The 18,457-nt window shown below is 41.2% G+C and overlaps 1 protein-coding gene across 2 annotated transcripts in view; it reads right to left on the reverse strand.

The window, feature by feature from the left end:
- The window catches only part of MERTK (MER proto-oncogene, tyrosine kinase), a 60,848-nt gene that overhangs the window by 2,560 nt on the left and 39,831 nt on the right, over window positions 1–18,457 (reverse strand). For both annotated transcript variants that reach the window (XM_081945898.1, XM_081945897.1), the window contains exons 12-17: window positions 15,918–16,013; window positions 13,473–13,553; window positions 12,604–12,696; window positions 11,270–11,388; window positions 2,519–2,628; window positions 136–295 (exon numbers count right to left, since the gene is read on the reverse strand). In XM_081945898.1, the coding sequence (XP_081802024.1) occupies window positions 136–295; window positions 2,519–2,628; window positions 11,270–11,388; window positions 12,604–12,696; window positions 13,473–13,553; window positions 15,918–16,013 (659 nt within the window). The remainder of the gene's footprint in view (window positions 1–135; window positions 296–2,518; window positions 2,629–11,269; window positions 11,389–12,603; window positions 12,697–13,472; window positions 13,554–15,917; window positions 16,014–18,457) is intronic.

An 18,457-nucleotide genomic window follows, 5' to 3' on the forward strand; every position in this document is an offset into this window, starting at 1 on the left:
AAAAAAACAGGGGCACAATTATATAGTCCTTTTCCTATATTATAATAAGAATTCTGTCAATCCAAATTGACAATTTTTTCCTACTGGAGCCAGACTTAACTGTTAAATTGGAACACCACCACCTCATTTACTTACCACATCACTTTTTGTCGTGTAGACGCGATCTGCAAGACTTTCTATAGCAATCCATTTAACAGGCATCTTTGCAATACGCCCTTGACGGTAATAATCTCCACTATAAATTTTCTTGGATAAACCAAAGTCTGCTACACACACTGTCATGTCATCCCGCAACCTGTTCATTAATGTATGCCAGTTAATATGAATTCATATTACACGGAAAGAGGCTCCTCAAAGATGTAGCATTACTTCATACGTGTGTATACTTTGGGAAAGAGATGATATGAATCAAAATGACTTTCCTACATAGTCTCTCTCTGGAGGAGAACTATCTAAGTGGTTGCTAAGAGTCAATATTGACTTGATGGCACACAATCAATCGAGATTCCAGCCCCCCCCCCAAAAAAAAATCTAAATTAAAGCTGATTCTGATTCTGACACACATTAAGAATCAGACTAAGGATGATACGGAATGTATTACAACTTTGAAGCATTTTCCCCTTGTTCTTCAGGTAAAGAGCTTCTAGAGTAGCTTAAGATCAATAAAAAACAAAAATTCTTCCACTGTCCCCTACATCCTAGTTTATCATTGGAAGATAATAACAAAAGGAGAAGGGACTGAGGTAAGCAGATACAATTATCTAGTTGCCCTTATACCTGTAATTATCAGGGAATCTCAGAGAGTGGTTTTCCATCCCTTTTATACTTGTTTCTGATTTTGATATGCATGTTGTAAAATATGGAGGTAATGCCATAAAGAATGGGCATATAGTAGGATAAATTTAACTCTTTCTCCTCCTCCTGATAAAAATAGCAGTTTTCAGAATTGCGGTTTACTTTACCATCTACTATTTGCAAGTATGGAGAATTCCTCAAATTAAAGAAGCAAAATGTGGGGTTTTTACAAAACTGCATGTAGCATGCTGTTCAGTCCTTGCTCACTCTTATATGTAATTGTCACTGTTGACCTCCATTTTCCATGGAGGGTTATTATGAGAAAAAGCATAGACTGTGGAATACACAACAGAGAAAATGGGAAGGCCTAAATCAGAACAGTTTAATCCATTGGCTTCTAATGATCTTTGCTTCAGTCTCCAGAGCTCTACACTTATGGCAGGAAGGACAGCAGCAGCATGGGAGAAAGGATGCTTAAATGGCCTTCCCTCTCTACTATTGCTTTATACAATCCCAGAGCTAGTAGTAACCTTGTAGTCAATTGATCCATTCCCTTGCTCAGTGTATGGAAGAGTACAGGAGTACAGGATTCTGCTGTACTGGAAAATGTTATCTAACTGCTATTTGAAAGCCTCATCTAGAGAGTTCACCAGTATTCTAAATAATTGTCAATATCTTTAATTCAAATATCTTAAAATGTATTAAATCAAACCCTGCCTTTCTGGGTAAGAAAACTACCTTTCGGTTTCTTCTGTGTCTTTCTCAAGTATCTGAAGGTCACTATCATAATCTCTAGACTTTTATCTACTGTTCATTTCAGGCCAAATTCAGAGGCCCTGTTTTTTATATCTTCATATTTGCTGTCTTTCTCTGAATTTATTCCAAATTATTTCCTTCATAAGGTGAAATACTTGAATGAGTCACAGAATAACTCATACTTTTAAATGTAAAGCAGAACTAATGTCTCTAATGATATGGAAACTATAGTTCTACTCCTTCTCTGCTAGCTTATGTCCAGTTTGAAATCTTTTTTTTTCTTTTTATGACCCTGTAATCCCTTTTATCAGGGTGGAGTCAAGGTGACTGAATAGCAAACGTGAAATCCTTTCCACAAATATTACTACTGTACTTTCCATGCACAAGTGGCATCTTGTGTGCATCTTTGATTCTTTCCCTTCAGTCTCTTCTCCAGTTATTTTCTAAGAGGTTATATACATTAATATTTATTTCCCAAGATTCAGAGAAAAAAGGTTGGAAAAATGGTACACTAAGATTAAAGCACCACTCCCTTCATTACATCAGAATCCCTGGAATACTCTTTCTATATGTTTCACGGAAAACAAATGCTTAGAACTGTAACTGTGCATCTAGACCAGTATACAACTAACATGCCATAGAGAAAGCTGGGCTCCAAAGTATTTTTTTTTTTTTTTGCCTAATGCTGTAGTTTTATAAGGAATTCCTCTATCATGAATAAAGTACAATCAGAGATTGGACTTGAAGTATAAGAATCTCAACAGAACTACATTGTGTAGTTACTCTATATTAAATTTTCAAACATAATGCAGAGAATAATCTGAAAAATACTTTCCCTTGATTTGTGATTAGAGTTATATTTCCTAGATTTTGATCCCCAAATATTGTTTTCCACTTGAAGATTTACAGTTTCTGACTGAAAATCAATCTGAATTCCAAGCAGAAAAGAAAACACTACAGAACTCACATGCAATTTCGGGCAGCCAGGTCCCTGTGGAGGAAATGTTTGCTACTGAGGTATTCCATTCCTAGAGCAATATGGATCATAAACTTCAATAAAATTTGCAGTGGAACGTACTGGGAAAAGAACAAGATGCACATTTTTCTTAATATATGATACTGATTAATCATCATACTAAAAAATAAATGAAATAATAAGTCTAATACACTTATGATTTAAGACAAATAAAATAGGGTTGGCTAGAATACAAAGATAACTTATTTAATATATTACTACGAGAGGCAGTGTATTCATGTTATTTTAACTTGGAATACACATACTTCTGAACAAATGGCATTAATAAATGCATAACTCTTTCGGATAGATTGAGAAAGATTAGGCTAAAATACCAAAAGGAATATCAAAATGATTTCATATGTAAATATGTTGCGGTTATAGTAATTCATTGACAGATTGCATTATGACTAAGATAGTCAAGATTGTGGGGAAAGTAACTAAAGTCTTCTTTGCTCTCATTGCATGGTGACTATAAGGAAATATCTGTACATTTTTCTTGGCAAGAATTCAAAAGTAGTTTCTCACCCTACCACCCCATCCCCACTTCCCAGTCTGGCCTATGATAGCTATGATAGCTTCCTAGTGAAAACACTAACTGGTCCTGCAAGCACCGGGTAAATTCCTGAAGACCTGGATGTTCCTTTGGTTATTGGATGAGCTTGTCAATAATGCTTTAAAAAATTTGAGTTATTATTTCATTGTTCTTGTTTGCTTTTAATCCTATATGCAAAGCCCAGATTTGTAGTTGTTAATTGGGTTGCTACATAAATTGATGTATTGATATGAGGGAGAGGGAGAAGGAGGGAGAGAAAACCAGGTTCCATCTATCCAAATGTCCAGCTAGGTCAGGTGGCACGCGGAGCCATTTGTCAGGGCACGTGAGGCACTGCCCTGTCAGCTGACCAGTACACATGCGCGCGCTGGCCAGCTGAGTTCACCTTTGAAAAGCCATTTTTTGCCCTCCCCAGGCTCCAGAGGCTTTAGAGGAGCCTGGGGAGGGCGAAAAGAGCCTCCCCCGCCCTCCCAGAGGGTCTCCGGAGGCTTCAGGGACCATCCAGAGGCTTCCCTGAAGCCTTCGGAATGCTTAAAACCACCCTCCGAGCAAACCGGAAGTGACTTCCGGTTTGCTCAGAGGGTCGTTTTAAGCATTCCGAAGGCTCCAGGGACCGTCCGGAGGCTTCCGTGAGGCCTTTGGAGCGCTTAAAACGACCCTCCGAGCAAACCGGAAGTGACTTCCGGTTTGCTCGGAGGGTGGTTTTAAGCGTTCCGAAGGCTTCAGGGACCATCCGGAGGCTTCCCTGACACCTTCGGAGCGCTTAAAACGACCCTCCGAGCAAGCCGGAAGTCACTTCCGGTTTGCTCGGAGGATCCTTTTGAGCGCTCCGAGGGCTTCAGGGAAGCCTCTTGACGGTCCCTGAAGCCTCTGGAGGGCCTCCGGGGGAGGCTGGAGGGGCTTTTTTCGTCCTCCCCAGGCTCCTATAAAGCCTCTGGAGCCTGGGGAGGGCGAAAAAAGCATGTAAAAATGGGGGGGTCGCTCGTTGTGAGTGCATGCGCACTGGGGGGTTGCATATTGCATTATGGGTGCGGCACGCCCGCACACGACCCCCCTGCGCTCCCCCCACTTGTGGCACACGAGCCAAAAAAGGTTCGCCATCGCTGAGCTAGGTGATACTATTTAACTCAAGATGGCATATAGCAGTCATGGCGAACCAATGGCACATGTGCCACAGGTGGCATGCAGAGCCATTTGTCAGGGCACGCGAGGCGCTGCCCTGTCAGCTGGCCAGCACGCATGGGCCCACTGGCTAGCTGAGTTCACCCTTTTTTAAAGCCATTTTTCGCCCTCCCCAGGCTCCAGAAGCTTTATAGGAGCCTGGGGAGGGTGAAAAAGCCTCCCCCACCCCCCTGGAGGCCTTTTGGAGGCTTCATGAGCTTCCCTGAAGCCTCTGGAGAGCAAAAAACAGGCCCTACGGGCAAATCGGAAGTTCAGAAACGGACTTCCTGTTTGCTCAGAGGGTCATTTTGACAGCTCCCGAGGCTTCAGGGAAACCTCTTGAAGGTCCCTGAAGCCTTCAGAGCGCTTAAAACGACCCTCCGAGCAAACCGGAAATGACTTCCGGTTTGCTCGGAGGGCCGTTTTGACTGCTTCGGCAGCTTCAGGGAAGCCTCCTGAAGGTCCCTGAAGCCTCCGGAGGGCTTCCGAGGGGACGGGGAGGCTGTTTTCGCCCTCCCCATGCTCCTATAAAGCCTCTGGAGCCTGGGGAGGGCGGAAAAAGCATGCAAAAATGGTAGGGTCGCGCCTGTAGTGCATGCATGCGCACTGGGTGTGTGTGTCGCACATTGCATTATGGGTGTGGCACGCCTGCAAACGACCCCCCTGCACTCCCCCCATTTATGGCATGCGAGCCAAAAAAGGTTCGCCATCACTGGCATATAGAAACAAAATTTAAAGAAAAACTCAATGAAATATGATCAAGTCTAACTGATACAACAAAAATAATTCATCAAAGTTTAAGTGTTTTCTCATTAGTGAAAGGAGACAGAAACATTTTCTGTCACAAGGGTTATCCACTTTGGAAGAAATATTACTAGCAATCTCCAGATAAACTTCCTTACTATGCTTAAGATAAGTAATATTTCTTTTTCAAGTGAAGGTTCTTATTTATGCTAGGAAAAAGACTCAATTCCGAATTTTGTAACTCTTGCCTTCCCTCTGAAGTTACTTTGTGAAACTTTAGCATTAATCCACTGGATTATGGCCATATCATTTTTTTTATTTCTTAAACAAGCAGTAATCTGGATGTATTGTCAGAGCAGATAGCAGGATGTATCTGGCAGTGACGTGCAGTCAGGTGAGGCAAGTGAGGCACAGCCTCACCACTCTCATCATGAAAAAAGAAAAGGAAAAGGAAAAAGCTGAGCTAGTTGCTGCCTCACCGTGGATGACTCTGCTTAACCTCACTGGTGCTCTCCCTCCCCAAGTGTAGTGACTTCCTCCCCAGGCCCCCATTCATTTCTCTCTCTCACACACACAGCTGGATAAAACTATATAAAAATCTAGCCCAGCTTCACTGATTACAAGTTTGAAAAGGCAACGAGGCTCCACCTGCAATCAAACTACACTTGGGGAGGGAGAGCACAAGCGAGCACTGAGGAGACCACAGGAGGAGGCAGGAAGCCAGGCAAAGAGCCATGCTGTAGTACACACACTTCCCCCCAGCCTCTTTCTTTTGGAAGGCTCGGCTCCCCTCCGGCTTCTCTGCCTCTCCTCTCACCCCAGCCTGCCAGCAGGAGGTGGTGGGTGGGCTTTATTGTGTTCCAGGCATTTCCCACCCAGACAGCAGGCTGCATTTGCAATGGTGGAGGTGTTTGGGAAAGGCAGCAGGGGAATGGGGGGGGGATGGCAGAGGAGCTGCTTTCAAGCCACTGGAAAAGATATCCAATCCAACTTTTGTGTGTGTGGGGGTTTGTTTGAGAGTGAGTGAGAGAGGGAAGGGGTAGGAGAGATAGTCCAATCCAACTTCTGTGTGTGTGTGTGTGTGTGTGTGTGTGTGTGTGTTTGAGAGAGGGGGAGGAAGGGAGAGAGGGAGGAAGGAGGGGAAGGAGAAGAAAAAGAAAGAAGGAGCAAAGGAGAAAAACAAATGCTGTCGCTTTAAATTGGAACTGAGCATGCCTGGCTGTGGAATTCTGGGAGTTGAAGTCCACAAGTCTAAAAATATTTGAAACCCAGCACTGTGTCAGTGCCTCACCAGTCATAAACCTCACCGCATGTCACTGGTATCTGACATTGTGTGATCTTTAAAATTTTAAGCAGGATCAGATTATTTTAGTACTTTGGACAGGAATCTATCAGAACATTAAAGAAAAATCTTAGAAGGAAATGGCAAATTACGTTATTTTACCAAAATTACACATGCCTTATAGTTACAAGTAGTCAAAATTATCTTAAAGAAATCTTCTCTTAGAAATAATGCTCCTATTTTATTTTTTTTAATGTTAAAAGGCAGAAAATTCAGGCCTAAACTTTTCTGAAGAAGTTTCTTTGCCACTGCCATATACCAAGGAAAAGACTGTCCATCACTGCTTTAGGGCAAAAATTAGTATATGCATTTTGATTAAGTAAAATATATTTAGAGCAGTTCTAACTTTTCTTGTATGAATAAAAAATATATATTTTTCAATCCGTTCATAAATGCTGCTCTTTTGAAAGATGTAATGGATTACAAAGTTGGAGGAATGTTGTCCAGTTTTAATTCCTACCCAGCAGCTCATAAAAAAGCCTCTCTTTGAGGAAACCCCAATTATGTATGAAAACATTATTTTCCATTAATCTGCTATTTAGGCAGGCTAACATGCTGAAGCTCTATAATGTGTGGTCCTATTTTACAATATCTTTGTTTGGGTTAAAATGAGGCAATTGCTTTTGTCATAAAGTATAACAATTGTGTATTCTCTCTGGTGTAAGAACAATATCTACTCCATGCATGACAGTAGAAATTACCATAGGCTTTTCAATTACAGGAAATGAAAACTGGCATAGAGTTCCTAAGTGGATGACGATACTGTCAGGCTTTGACGGGGGAAATGCCAAGTTCCATTCTGGCAAGAGGACTGTGGCATGTGCAGCATGATTCCAGTAAACACAACACAAAGGTCAGGAAAACAACAGTGCCTTTTGCTTGAAACAAGGCAACCTCGTGTTCAAAATGCCAGGCAAAAATATTTAAATCATAACTATCTAGGGGCTAACACTCACTTCCTAGCCAAGATGATGGAGATTTGTAGCTTGGAAGCTCAAGGCAATATATGATACATGAGGGTATGACTATTTTGAACCAGAACCAAACAATCATAATGGACTAATTATGCTCTGTTCTAGGTAGATTTCCATTCCTGCTAAATTGGAACTGTATAATATGGTATCTTTCAGACTCCCATCAACTCTAGCAATAACTCTAAAACAATTATTCTGAAAATATCTGGAAAGAACCAAGTTGTCTACCAAGGCATAAAGAATTAACTTTACAATCTAAGCATGCATTTTGATCCAACATTGTGATTAAAATGAAGCCATAGGGAACTTAGTGGTTCAAAGTTATATTAGCTTCATCTAACAGCTAAAATTTTGAGGATGAAGGTTCGTTCTCCAAGCTTGTGGATTGGTTCCCGAACGTTTACCAGGCTAGGGAACATCTTCAGCGGCATTTAGGGTATGTCCGTGTCAGTGTTCCTCTGTTTATAAGGCCGTTGTGTGGTCAGTAGGTATTGTGATGGTGAGGTCAAGTTGGGTCAGGGTCCCATCAAGTCAAGGTCTTGTGATGGGTCTTGTGATGGCTCAGGTTTGGGTATGTCAACTGAGAGTCTTGTAGTGGGTCTTGTGAATAAGAGCTTACATCAGGTGAGGGTCATTGGCAGGTGAAGTGCTTGTTGGGGGAGGGGCTTTTGTGGGCTGGTGCTGTCTCTGCTTGGCTGATTTGGATTCTGAGGGGGTCGTAGGCTGGTTATAGGTCAATGTGTCTGCTGATAGAATTGTTTGTGGAGTGCCAGGCTTCGATGAACTCAAAAGCATGGCGGGTAGTAGTATGGCCAATTATCTTTGTGTTGCTCCAATTGAACTGATGCTGTTTGGTGTCAGTCTGGATTGAGATTAAGGATTCGGGATCATGGTGTTTGACTGGCAGCCAGTGTTCATGGATCCTGGTTTTTAATTGATATGATGTTTGTTATGACCCAGGTGGCCAAGGCAAGGCAGACCTCTAGAGAGTTTTTTATTTCTCTTAACAAATGTTCCAGCCAATGGCCCTCCAACAACCAGCAAGTCTCCACCCCCGCACTACTCTGAAGGCAGCCACCCTTAGTCTCCCAAAGACAGTCCCAGTGTAACAAATAAAGTCCACAGAGTAGGACCATGCTCACAGGGTAAGGTCTAGAGTTCCAAGTCCAATCCACAAGGCAGAGTCCAGACACAAGACAAAGGCAGTCTTCAGGACAAGAAACAAGTCCCAGACAAGAAGCCGTTCCAATGACACAGTGAAGCAAAGGCCAAATGTAGGCCACAAGAGAAGGGCTGGTCCAAAACAAAATGTGAAGTGCACTCTTCCCAGCCAGGCAAGGCAAAGAGCAACAGGCATGAGTCAATGCTAGAGAAGTGTAAGCCAAAGCAAACAATTGTCCCTGGAAAAGACTAACTTCCCACTGCTTCTCCTTAAGTTACTCCCCTCCAGGTATTCTTTGTGAAGATGTCAAACTTCAGCCTGGGGTTCACCATACTTGGGGTGGTGATAGCTGTGGGACGGCCGAGCTGTGGGAACAGCGTGATTGGCACGGCAAGCAGCAGGTGAGGGTTCGGCGGTGGCAGCTACTTCCAGCCACGCTGATAAGCCATTAGCCTGCTTCTGGCATCACTACGCTGCCTGTTTGTCAGCCAGCCAGGAGGCCACTGCCTACCCACCTGCCAGATGATTGATCTGAGGATTGGGGGAGACGCCAAAGAGGGATCCAGATGCTGAGCCTCAGGTGCCTTGTGCAGCTACCACCCTACATTTCTGGGGCCTGGAAAGTTTGCTGGATGATAGCTGCCAGGCTGGGCATGTCCGGCCAGATGGAGGGCATGGACCTATGCCATTAAAGTGTGCTCCCAGCACTGACTTTACAACAAACTTTGCTCAAGCATCAGACTCATTGCGTACCGAGGCTCTGGACTGATTAAACTTGATGGCTCCTGAGCGTGTTTGCTTCAATTTGGTCCAGCTTGGACCTTTGAAAGAAAGTCAGCACTTGCTTTTCTTTTCCAGCCTCTCTGGTCAACTGGCCAAGGTAGGAGCATGAGGTCCATCAGGTGGCCAAGGTGGCAGAGGTTCAACCGGAGGCAGTTCAGGAGCTGGGGTCCCTAGCGGAGGGGTGGCACAGTTCGTCTGTGACTGGAGGCCCTGGCCTGAGATTACCAATCCCTCCCCCTCCAGAGGCCAGATCCAGGAGCCTCCCAGGAGGCTCGGAGGGGCATGGATGCTGGGCTCCAAGACCACGCCAGGCAGACCAGGTCCCACAGGGCCACACATGGCCATGGGATTCTGGCCCCAGCAGGTGCTGTGGGCCCCACAACCATTATGGGCATCATTCAACAGAAATCCCAACCGGTTGGCCTTGTTTCTGAGCCAGGCCATTAGCCACCTGGACCAATATGCCAGATTCTACCCATCACAATGGGTGATGGTAATGGCAGTCACTGCAGTGTTGGAAGGGGAGGCGGCTGAATGGGTGGCAGATTTGCAGAGCGAGCATGCCCGGGAGTTGGCAAATGCAGGCCTCTTTCTGGAGGCACTATGGGTATGCTTTGAGGACAGGCCCCATGCGCAACGGGCAGAAGGAGAGCTCCTGTCATTAAAGCAGAGGGGCCATTTGGTGTTGGAATATGTTTGGGAGTTCTGCTGGGTTGCTGGTAGGCTATGGGCCTGGATGGAGAAGCTGCTGGTCCGTCAGTGTAGGGTGGGCTTGGACTGTGATCTACGCCACGCCTGTGTGTACAGGGGCATCCCACACAGGCTTCAGGAGTGGTTCCAGACGGTCATTGACCTGGATGCAGGACTACAGGAGTTCTGGCCTAAGGGTGATATGCGCCCTGGCCTCCATAGAGCTCCGGACAGACCCCTGGTGGCTTCCAGATGGTCCCTCCAGCCCCTGGAGCACCAGGCCCCACAACTAGTCCTGCACGCCCATTGTTACACTGTTTCCGGTACAACCAACTGGAACACTGTGCGGCCGAGTGGCCAGCTTATGGTAAGCCAGCCCATAAGTCCATTTATCATTCCCGTAACAATTGTGGGGCCCTGCTCAGGATGGTGTGGGACGTAAGGGACAGTGATCGACTCAGGGTGTGCTGGTTAGTCAAGTGGTAGCTGCTGCGTTAGGACTCTGCGTAAGGGAGATGGCCAAGCCCATTCGATTAGAGCAGGTTGATGGCTCATTGTTGTGATCCAGGCACCCCACGTCACAGAGCCAGTATGGCTAGATATGGGGGAGCATTAGAAATTCATTTGGTTCATCGTAATGGCAATGATGACCAAGTCCATCATACTGGGATTGGCCTGGTTAGATAAGTGGGGCCCTACAATATGGTGGGAAGATGGGTATAGAAAATTGAGGATAGGTGTTGGATCCAGACCCCCTCCTCATGAACAGGCACAGGGAGGAGCTGAGAATTAATCAGAGGGAAGTCCTGGGGAGGCTCTGGGGCCGGAATGCTTGAACCAGACATAGTCTAGCTGTATTGGTTGAAATACAATAAATATTGGGTCATCAGTTTGGTACACTTAAATGCCAAAGTGCTTTGCAACACATTAGTATCCTTTGGTGCCTGTCAGGCTTTCTATCCCATTTGTTTGACTTTAAATATTCTTTTAATTTTTTATAAAAAAGTAAAAAAAAAAAACTCTCAGCAACATCCTTAATTCCAAGATGACTCTAAGCTTCATATTGAAGGATGTGAATATATAACCCATTATTATTTTTTGAAAGTATATTTTAACGCCCAGCAAAAATATCAAAAGCAAGCTGACATAATAGAAAACATTATAGGAGGCTAGAGAGAATGTAAAATAAGCTGGTGAGGTTTGTTTTATAAACAGGCATTTTATAACTGATGATCAAAAGACGATTATGAGAAATCATGTGTTAAGGAAGTTTCACAATCTTGTGGCTTACCTGGGAACCCACTCCAAGCCTTAACCGAAGAAGAAAGCTATGCAAATCTCCATATTTCATAAATGGAAGAATCACCATGGGTTTTGGAATCTGCTGAGAACTGGGTTCTATGCATACACCTGAAAAGAATAAAGAAAATGAATAAAGAATTAAGAAAATGAATTCAGTTTTTTTGCCTATTACCTAGTTTTATCTTTACCTGTAAAGCTAAAAAAGGTTTACTTTTTAAACTTGCACATCTCTCAACTATTTTTTAATTGCGATTTTGAAGCCACCTGATTCCAGATGATGCTGGGTGTGTTATACTTTTAAAAGCAATGAACAATAAAAAGAAATAAACTATAAGCATCCAGAAGACAAACATTAGATAACAAAAAAGCACCCTATAAGGGCTCAACCTTTGCCCCAAGGCTTGGAAGAACAGCCAAGTTTTCAACAACTCACTAAATATCATCACAGTGAAGCCATATACGTCTCTGACGTATAATAACATCAAATAGAATAAGAATATTTACAAAAAATAAAAATGAGCAACCATTTAAAATTGTCTTTTATAAGATAATCCAGTTTCAAATTCATTTGTTTCAATCATTAAAGCAGATTAGAAAGTATAAACAGAGAATTGGTTCAAAAAGATCTCACAATAAAGACAAGAAAATGCACAAAATAATGTTCCAGTTGGGAGGGGGAAAACAAAACAGCCATACAAAAACAAATTAAGCACCCACCTGATTTATTTGGTTACTTCTTGTAGAAGATAGGGTTTATGATTTAGATATCAAACAATCCCCCTCTAATATTACTTACTTAGCAAACATATTTAACGATATATTGTTTTTGACTGAGGTAGTTCTGTTTAATTATCACAGTTAGAATAAAAGAAGATCAATTGTTTGTATCTAATTTTCTAGGCCATAAGATCACTGTGGTGACTAATTCAGCAAATTAATCTTTTCCAATTTAGTGTGTTCCAAATAAACTGGATTATAATTTTAGTAATTTAGCAATCTTCGTAGTACAACAACTTGCTGAAATTTCATACTAGATGCATTACTAATCTACAATTGTCCAAATGTGGATAAGGATATTGTCAGTGATAGTTCAAATAATAAATTTAGCAATGAATTGCTAATATAAACATCCTCTGGAAGTTTTTGAAATGTACAATTATCTCCTGATGCATGCAAAAGTTATCTTGTGCTTACATTTCTTTCTATATGTAATCGATAAGTAGAAAAAGTGCTTAACATGGATTTAGGCATTTATAATGATTTTCTATTAAGCTGTGAATAAAATATTTTTAACCAAGAAGCACTGTTTCCTAGTTGACTCACCAAGAAGTTTGATGACATTTGGGTGATCAAAGTCTTTCATACAAGCTGCTTCTCTGAGGAACTCTTCAATCTCTCGCTGGGAAAAGCTGTCCACTGAAATATAATAGAATAAATAAAAAGGTTTAGTAAGAAATTAATATTTTAAATACAGCACAATTTTTTGCATGTTCAAAGGAAACTTTAGCTTATCCTAAGCATCTGTTAACAGAACATTATCCCTTGTGATCAGATGTATGAGTAGGTTATTGTGGTGAAAATTAAGACCAGCATTGTTCCTCATGATTTTAGTCAAAGATCAGGACAAAGGAATGCAGCATAAATAATGAAAGTGTTTGCTTCGATCGCACATCTGGAAGCAGGCTCTTTGAATGTTTCAAGGCAAGTTTCTAATTTTCACTGAAATTATGCACAAACACCACAACTTTCACAATTAAATTGTGATAAGACCTATATTCTCAAACATAAACTTTTATTTTAGAAACTAACAGATTATAGAATTCAATGCAAGATGGAATATGAGATTATTTTATAATCTGATTGTTTTCCTTAGGTAGTATCAGAGAGAAAAATCCTCAAAACAGAGATTAGCTTTTTAATAAGCACTGCTAGAAGATAAGTGATTATTTTTTAAATTATTCTGATATACTGTACTTGGTAAAATGAAAAGTAGTATATACCTTTTATCAATAGATCACTGAGTAATAGACAACCTTCTGTCTCTTCATAATTTTCTGGATACTTAATTGCAAAAGATTTTCTCTTTTTGGAGGAGTTCTACAACATTGTTTGATTATCTATGTTTTTAAATACTCCAGAATATTTCTTAAACATAAATAACTTTAGGTCTGTAAAGACCAGACAATACTTACATTTCATTGTTTTCACAGCAACTTTCTGAGTGGTTCCATCAGGATTACTGAGACTCCCTTCCATGACTGATCCAAATTCCCCTAAATGGAGAAATAATACCATGTTTGTCTCCATACCTAAAATCCCATTTCAAAATTTAGTTAACAAGACTGAGAGGATTCTTCAGATAAACAAAGTACTAATGGGGATAGGCTCAGCTGCTTCATGAAGCATACTTATCTCATGTTATCAAGCTATTTAATCCAGAGTTTGCTGAGATTACATACATTCACAGGACAAACAAAAGTAAAATCTGCATTGGAACATTGGTAAAAAGGACGCAAATGATCATAATCTCTACCATGGCCATTAATGATCTTCTACAAACTCACTCTTAGACTATTCCCTCTGCCTCCCCACTCTCTTTGGATTTATTTCTCGCTTCACAGCCCAACTAGGGATAAAATTAAAAAGTGGCAGGGACAGAAGTTTTATTTTAAAAAAGTGGTTGGAACAGAACAACATAACTTTCTCCTGAAAAAAAAAGGTTCACAGAATAAGCCAGTGCAAAGGGCTACAATTATGACATTTTGAGAATTTAGTGAATAGACAAAAGTATTTAAGTTAAACTGCAAATCTGAGCATGCATTGGAAACTGTTAACGGGTCAATCCAGTGTGACAAATATCTTCACTTGTATTATTGACATTACTACTAGATATTGCAGATCACTAGAACTTAGGTAAAAAGAATTTGGAGAGGGGTATGGATAGAAGGATGAGTGATAGAAGTTAGAAATTTGTCTTCAGTTAAGACTCCAAACTATCAGAGTGACTGGGTTAATGACATTTAAATATTTATTACCTAGAAATGAAACATTAGTACTGTACAATCCATTGCACAATATAAGTTACAAAGAGTCATGTAGAGTTAACAAGTACTATACTTGAAAGAAATCTTGAACTGGAATCTTAACAGACTATGTTTACAACATTTTAAAAGTTATATAATCCTCATTTGACATCACTTTCATATAAAGTAAAGAGCAATTGCTTTACTTTTTTATGAAGATGGTGCAGCCATTATCTCAATATTATATATAGCACATAGGATTTCGATCAGCTGCCCCCTCTAGCAGGGAAAATAACCTAAGTTTTGACTATCAAAATGGAAATTACTTTCAAAGAGACCTCTTTGATATAAGCAAAGATAGCAACAGCAGAAAGAATGTTACTGAACATGTTCAGATTTTTACATTTCTCAGAATTGTTTTCCATACTACAGACACATAGAAGGCTCAGATTTAATCCTTAAAAGAGATGGTGAAAAGTCTAGTTGGCATCTTAAAATTTGTCTGTACAAAAGGAAATAATTATATAACGAAGTGGGCTAAAAGTGTTTGAAGCCAGCGTATTACTACAGCTACCTTATAGCTATTTTATATGTAGGCATTAGAAACCTTTGAAATAGTTTTTTTTTTAAAATGACATCTTTTGGGTTCCTCAATGAGTTCCAAACTCATCCTTTTGCCCTGAGACTGAAATAGTATCAATTGAAACTCTGCAAAAAGTATGTAATGTATTAGCTCTTACCTTAAATTAATTCTCAATTAGTCGAGTTGTTTTGATCACTTAAAGATGCATTTCTTTTTTCTTGGTGGAAATCACTTAATGCCAACCTAGGGAATTGTGGATTTTGACCTAATGCATAAACTTAATGGACTTTGATCAGATCATGTCAGCATACTAGAGATACTGACCTCCAACATAATTTCAACCTGTGCCCATTTTACTTTCTTCCATTCAGACCAGAAAAAAGCACTGCACTTGGCCAATATTTATTTACTATAGTCTTCAAAGATACCAGAAGAGATGTTTTATTGGCATGCTCTAATTCCCTTGCCAATGCTTACTTGGCAGGGAGGTTTTGCAAACAACAGCATCTCTATCATATAGCAATAAGGAAATTCAAACTGTAGGTCATGTACTGCTTCTTTTATAGAAATACTTGAGTGGGACTGAAAATATCCATCAGCTGATCATGTAGTGAAGATCTCAGAAAGTCTAGTCAGATTCTGAATCTTGACTACACTGGAACATAAATAACTGTTTTGAGGAAAGTATGAATATTGTTTGAAGAAAATTTTCTGCATTTTGCTATTTTTAGTAATATTTCAATTTTGAAGTATTTGTTTTATTATTATTTTATATATAAGTTGCTCTGGCCCATGACTATAATAAATTAACAAACTAAGTGATACAATAAAAAAATATTTTTAATTTACAGGGCTCCTGCCTATTTTGTTTAATATAAGCTGCTCTTTGGAACATATCTGATTGGTAATTCTCTAAGGGAGCTGGTTTGCAAATGAAATGCTTTTACCATAAACTTGACTCAGTTTATGCAGGCTGAGAAAAGATGTCTTCCTTGATAGTTATGACAACTGCATAAATGGATGGTACTCACCTTCTCCCAAGATTTTTCCTAGGGCCAAGTTGTTTCGGACAATCATAACATCCTGGAGTTTTTCCTGAAGTTCTTCACTTACTCCTAGGTTACCCACTGGGAACGTAATGTACAAATGAGATATGAGATACATGTTTACTATATGGGTTTCCTGATTGCATACTTGATATAGGAAGACATCATTAAATTCTGCAGTAGAAAACTGCTATTTTATTATTTAGATTTAAAGCTCGATTTCATTGAAGGCCGCATCAGAGTTGTGTTTGACCTTACGGGGTCGGGTGGGCATGGCCAAGGTAGATATGGCCAGCTCGACATCACTCATGTTGGGTGTGCCAGTGGTGGCTAGAGCCAGTGACGTGCGGTGAGGTTTATGGCTGGTGAGGCTGGTGACGTCATCAAACCATGTGGTTGCTCCGATCGCACGGGTGCAGCCCGACCAGAGAAGTTTCTCTTTTTAGAAATGTCAGAAAGGGACAGACAGGCTGCCACAGCTCCACTGAGAAGACATTTCTGAGAAGAGAAACTTCTCCTTTCTCCTCCCCCCCCGCCACTCCCTTCTAGCACTGATGATGTTACCTAGGCATTTTTTGCATCGGGCGAGCCCGGGATCCTTGCGAGGGGAATGGGACCACATGTGCAGGAGGCTCCTCAGCGCCAGCCTCAGATCAGCTTGAGCCGCGGTCCCTTTCCCCTGCACACGTGGTCCCATTCCCCTCCTTCCTAAGCCAACATGAAGGGGACCGCGGCTGCGCTGATCTGAGGCTGGCGCTGAGGAGCCTCCTGCACACGTCCCATTCCCCTTACAAGGATCCCGGGCTCGCCCGATGCAAAAAACGGCAAGATCGGCGCACTTGGGGCTGCTGCTGCGATGTCCAGGGAGGCTAAACCAAGCCACATGTCTCTCCCAGCCACTTTCACGGCTTCCCTGAGTAATTTTTTTTTTTATTTTCATGATGAGAGCGGTGAGGCTCTGCCTCCACTGACTGCACGTCACTGGCCGGAGCTCTGTTTCCATTGGCAGAGGCACTGTGGGCCAATCCTTCGCTGTTTCCAGGGTGGTCCTGTGGGCCAGATGTAAGCTCCCTGTGGGCGGATGCGGCCCGCAGGCCTTGAGTTTGACACCCCTGATTTAGAGCTATTCAACATATGGATACAAATGTCTCCAGTATTAGACAAGTTTTCTTTATATTACTTAGGGTTGCCTATGAATTAAATATTTCATCCTTAGGAGATAGGAAACGTTTCTTCTTACAGAGAGCCTGATTATTAAGGAAGATTCTTTCCAATGCATTATGTATAGTAAATTTTCCTGGGACAATGCATTCAAATAAGAGATTTTCTCCTCCTGCAGTATGAATAATTACAGTCTCTCTAGCTATGATTGATTTTGCAGGAGAAGACCACCAATGGAACACCATGAACAATGGCCTTTCCCCCAGAATATTTACTTCTAGAAAACTGTTGGAACATCTCCAAAAAAAGTGAATCCAGAAAAAATATTGAATGTTCTAGTGTTTCTTAGAACATTCCATTCCTGGAACAAGGAATTTTGATATCTATAATTATATAGCATGCATAATAGTATAAGTTAGGGACATGAGTCCATACAAATGTCATAGAAATTGTCTGATCCAAGAGGGACAGAATGAATGATCTGAATTTCCCCATATTTAGAAAATAGATCAGTCAATGACTTCTGTATATTATTTGGTCCTACTATGTGGCACCAACTCTCCTCTCCTATATCAAGGGAGAGCTTAAAAGCAGCCTTCTCCAACTTGGTCACCCTTCAAGTATGTGACTTTAACTCCTGGAATATATCTACCAAGATAGTGGTGCTCAAAATTTTCAGATGTGAACTTCAAATATCTTATAGATAAATAGATTAAAGATGGCTGTCTCTGTGTACAGAGTGCAATCATCTTCAGGATGCTTCAGGAAAGAAATTTAACTGACTTCCACATCAGATCATAGGAATTGAAAGCTGCAAGTTCTAGAATTATAGGTTGAAATGTTTCAAGTAAAACATTCTGGAATACTGGAATACCTTGGCTAGCCGCAAGCTTTCATAGTCAGGTATTTATAGTCCTATAAATACATCTAATTGTGGTTTATTTAATGACTAACTATAGTTTAGTATGAAGTACAAACCCAGACAGGATTTATATAGGGTACTGCAAATGGCTGAATTGCACAAGTGGCAGTTACACATACAGTACTAGGTAACATTATCAATGCTAGTGAGTATGGGGTTTGCTCCCTGTTTATATACCCTAGCTTGGCCTGCCAATGTTGGTAGGAGTTTTCTCCTTGATAGTTTCTTGATTAGGGTATTGTTTTCTGCTTGATTGTTTGTCTAGTGTTAATCCCTGCTTCTCTGGGAGTAGGCTGCTGGAGAGGATGTGTCTTTTGGTTTCCTTCTTAGCTCTTTTAATTGCCTCTTTTGAATGGTCAGTAAATGTGGTTTATCTTCATATGCCTATTGATGGGTGAGCAAACAGCCAAGCTCAAAAAGCACCAAGGATTTAACAGTTCAT

Source organism: Natrix helvetica, assembly GCF_964273705.1.
Source record: "Natrix helvetica genome assembly, chromosome: 2".
Taxonomy (NCBI): Eukaryota; Metazoa; Chordata; class Lepidosauria; order Squamata; family Natricidae; genus Natrix; species Natrix helvetica.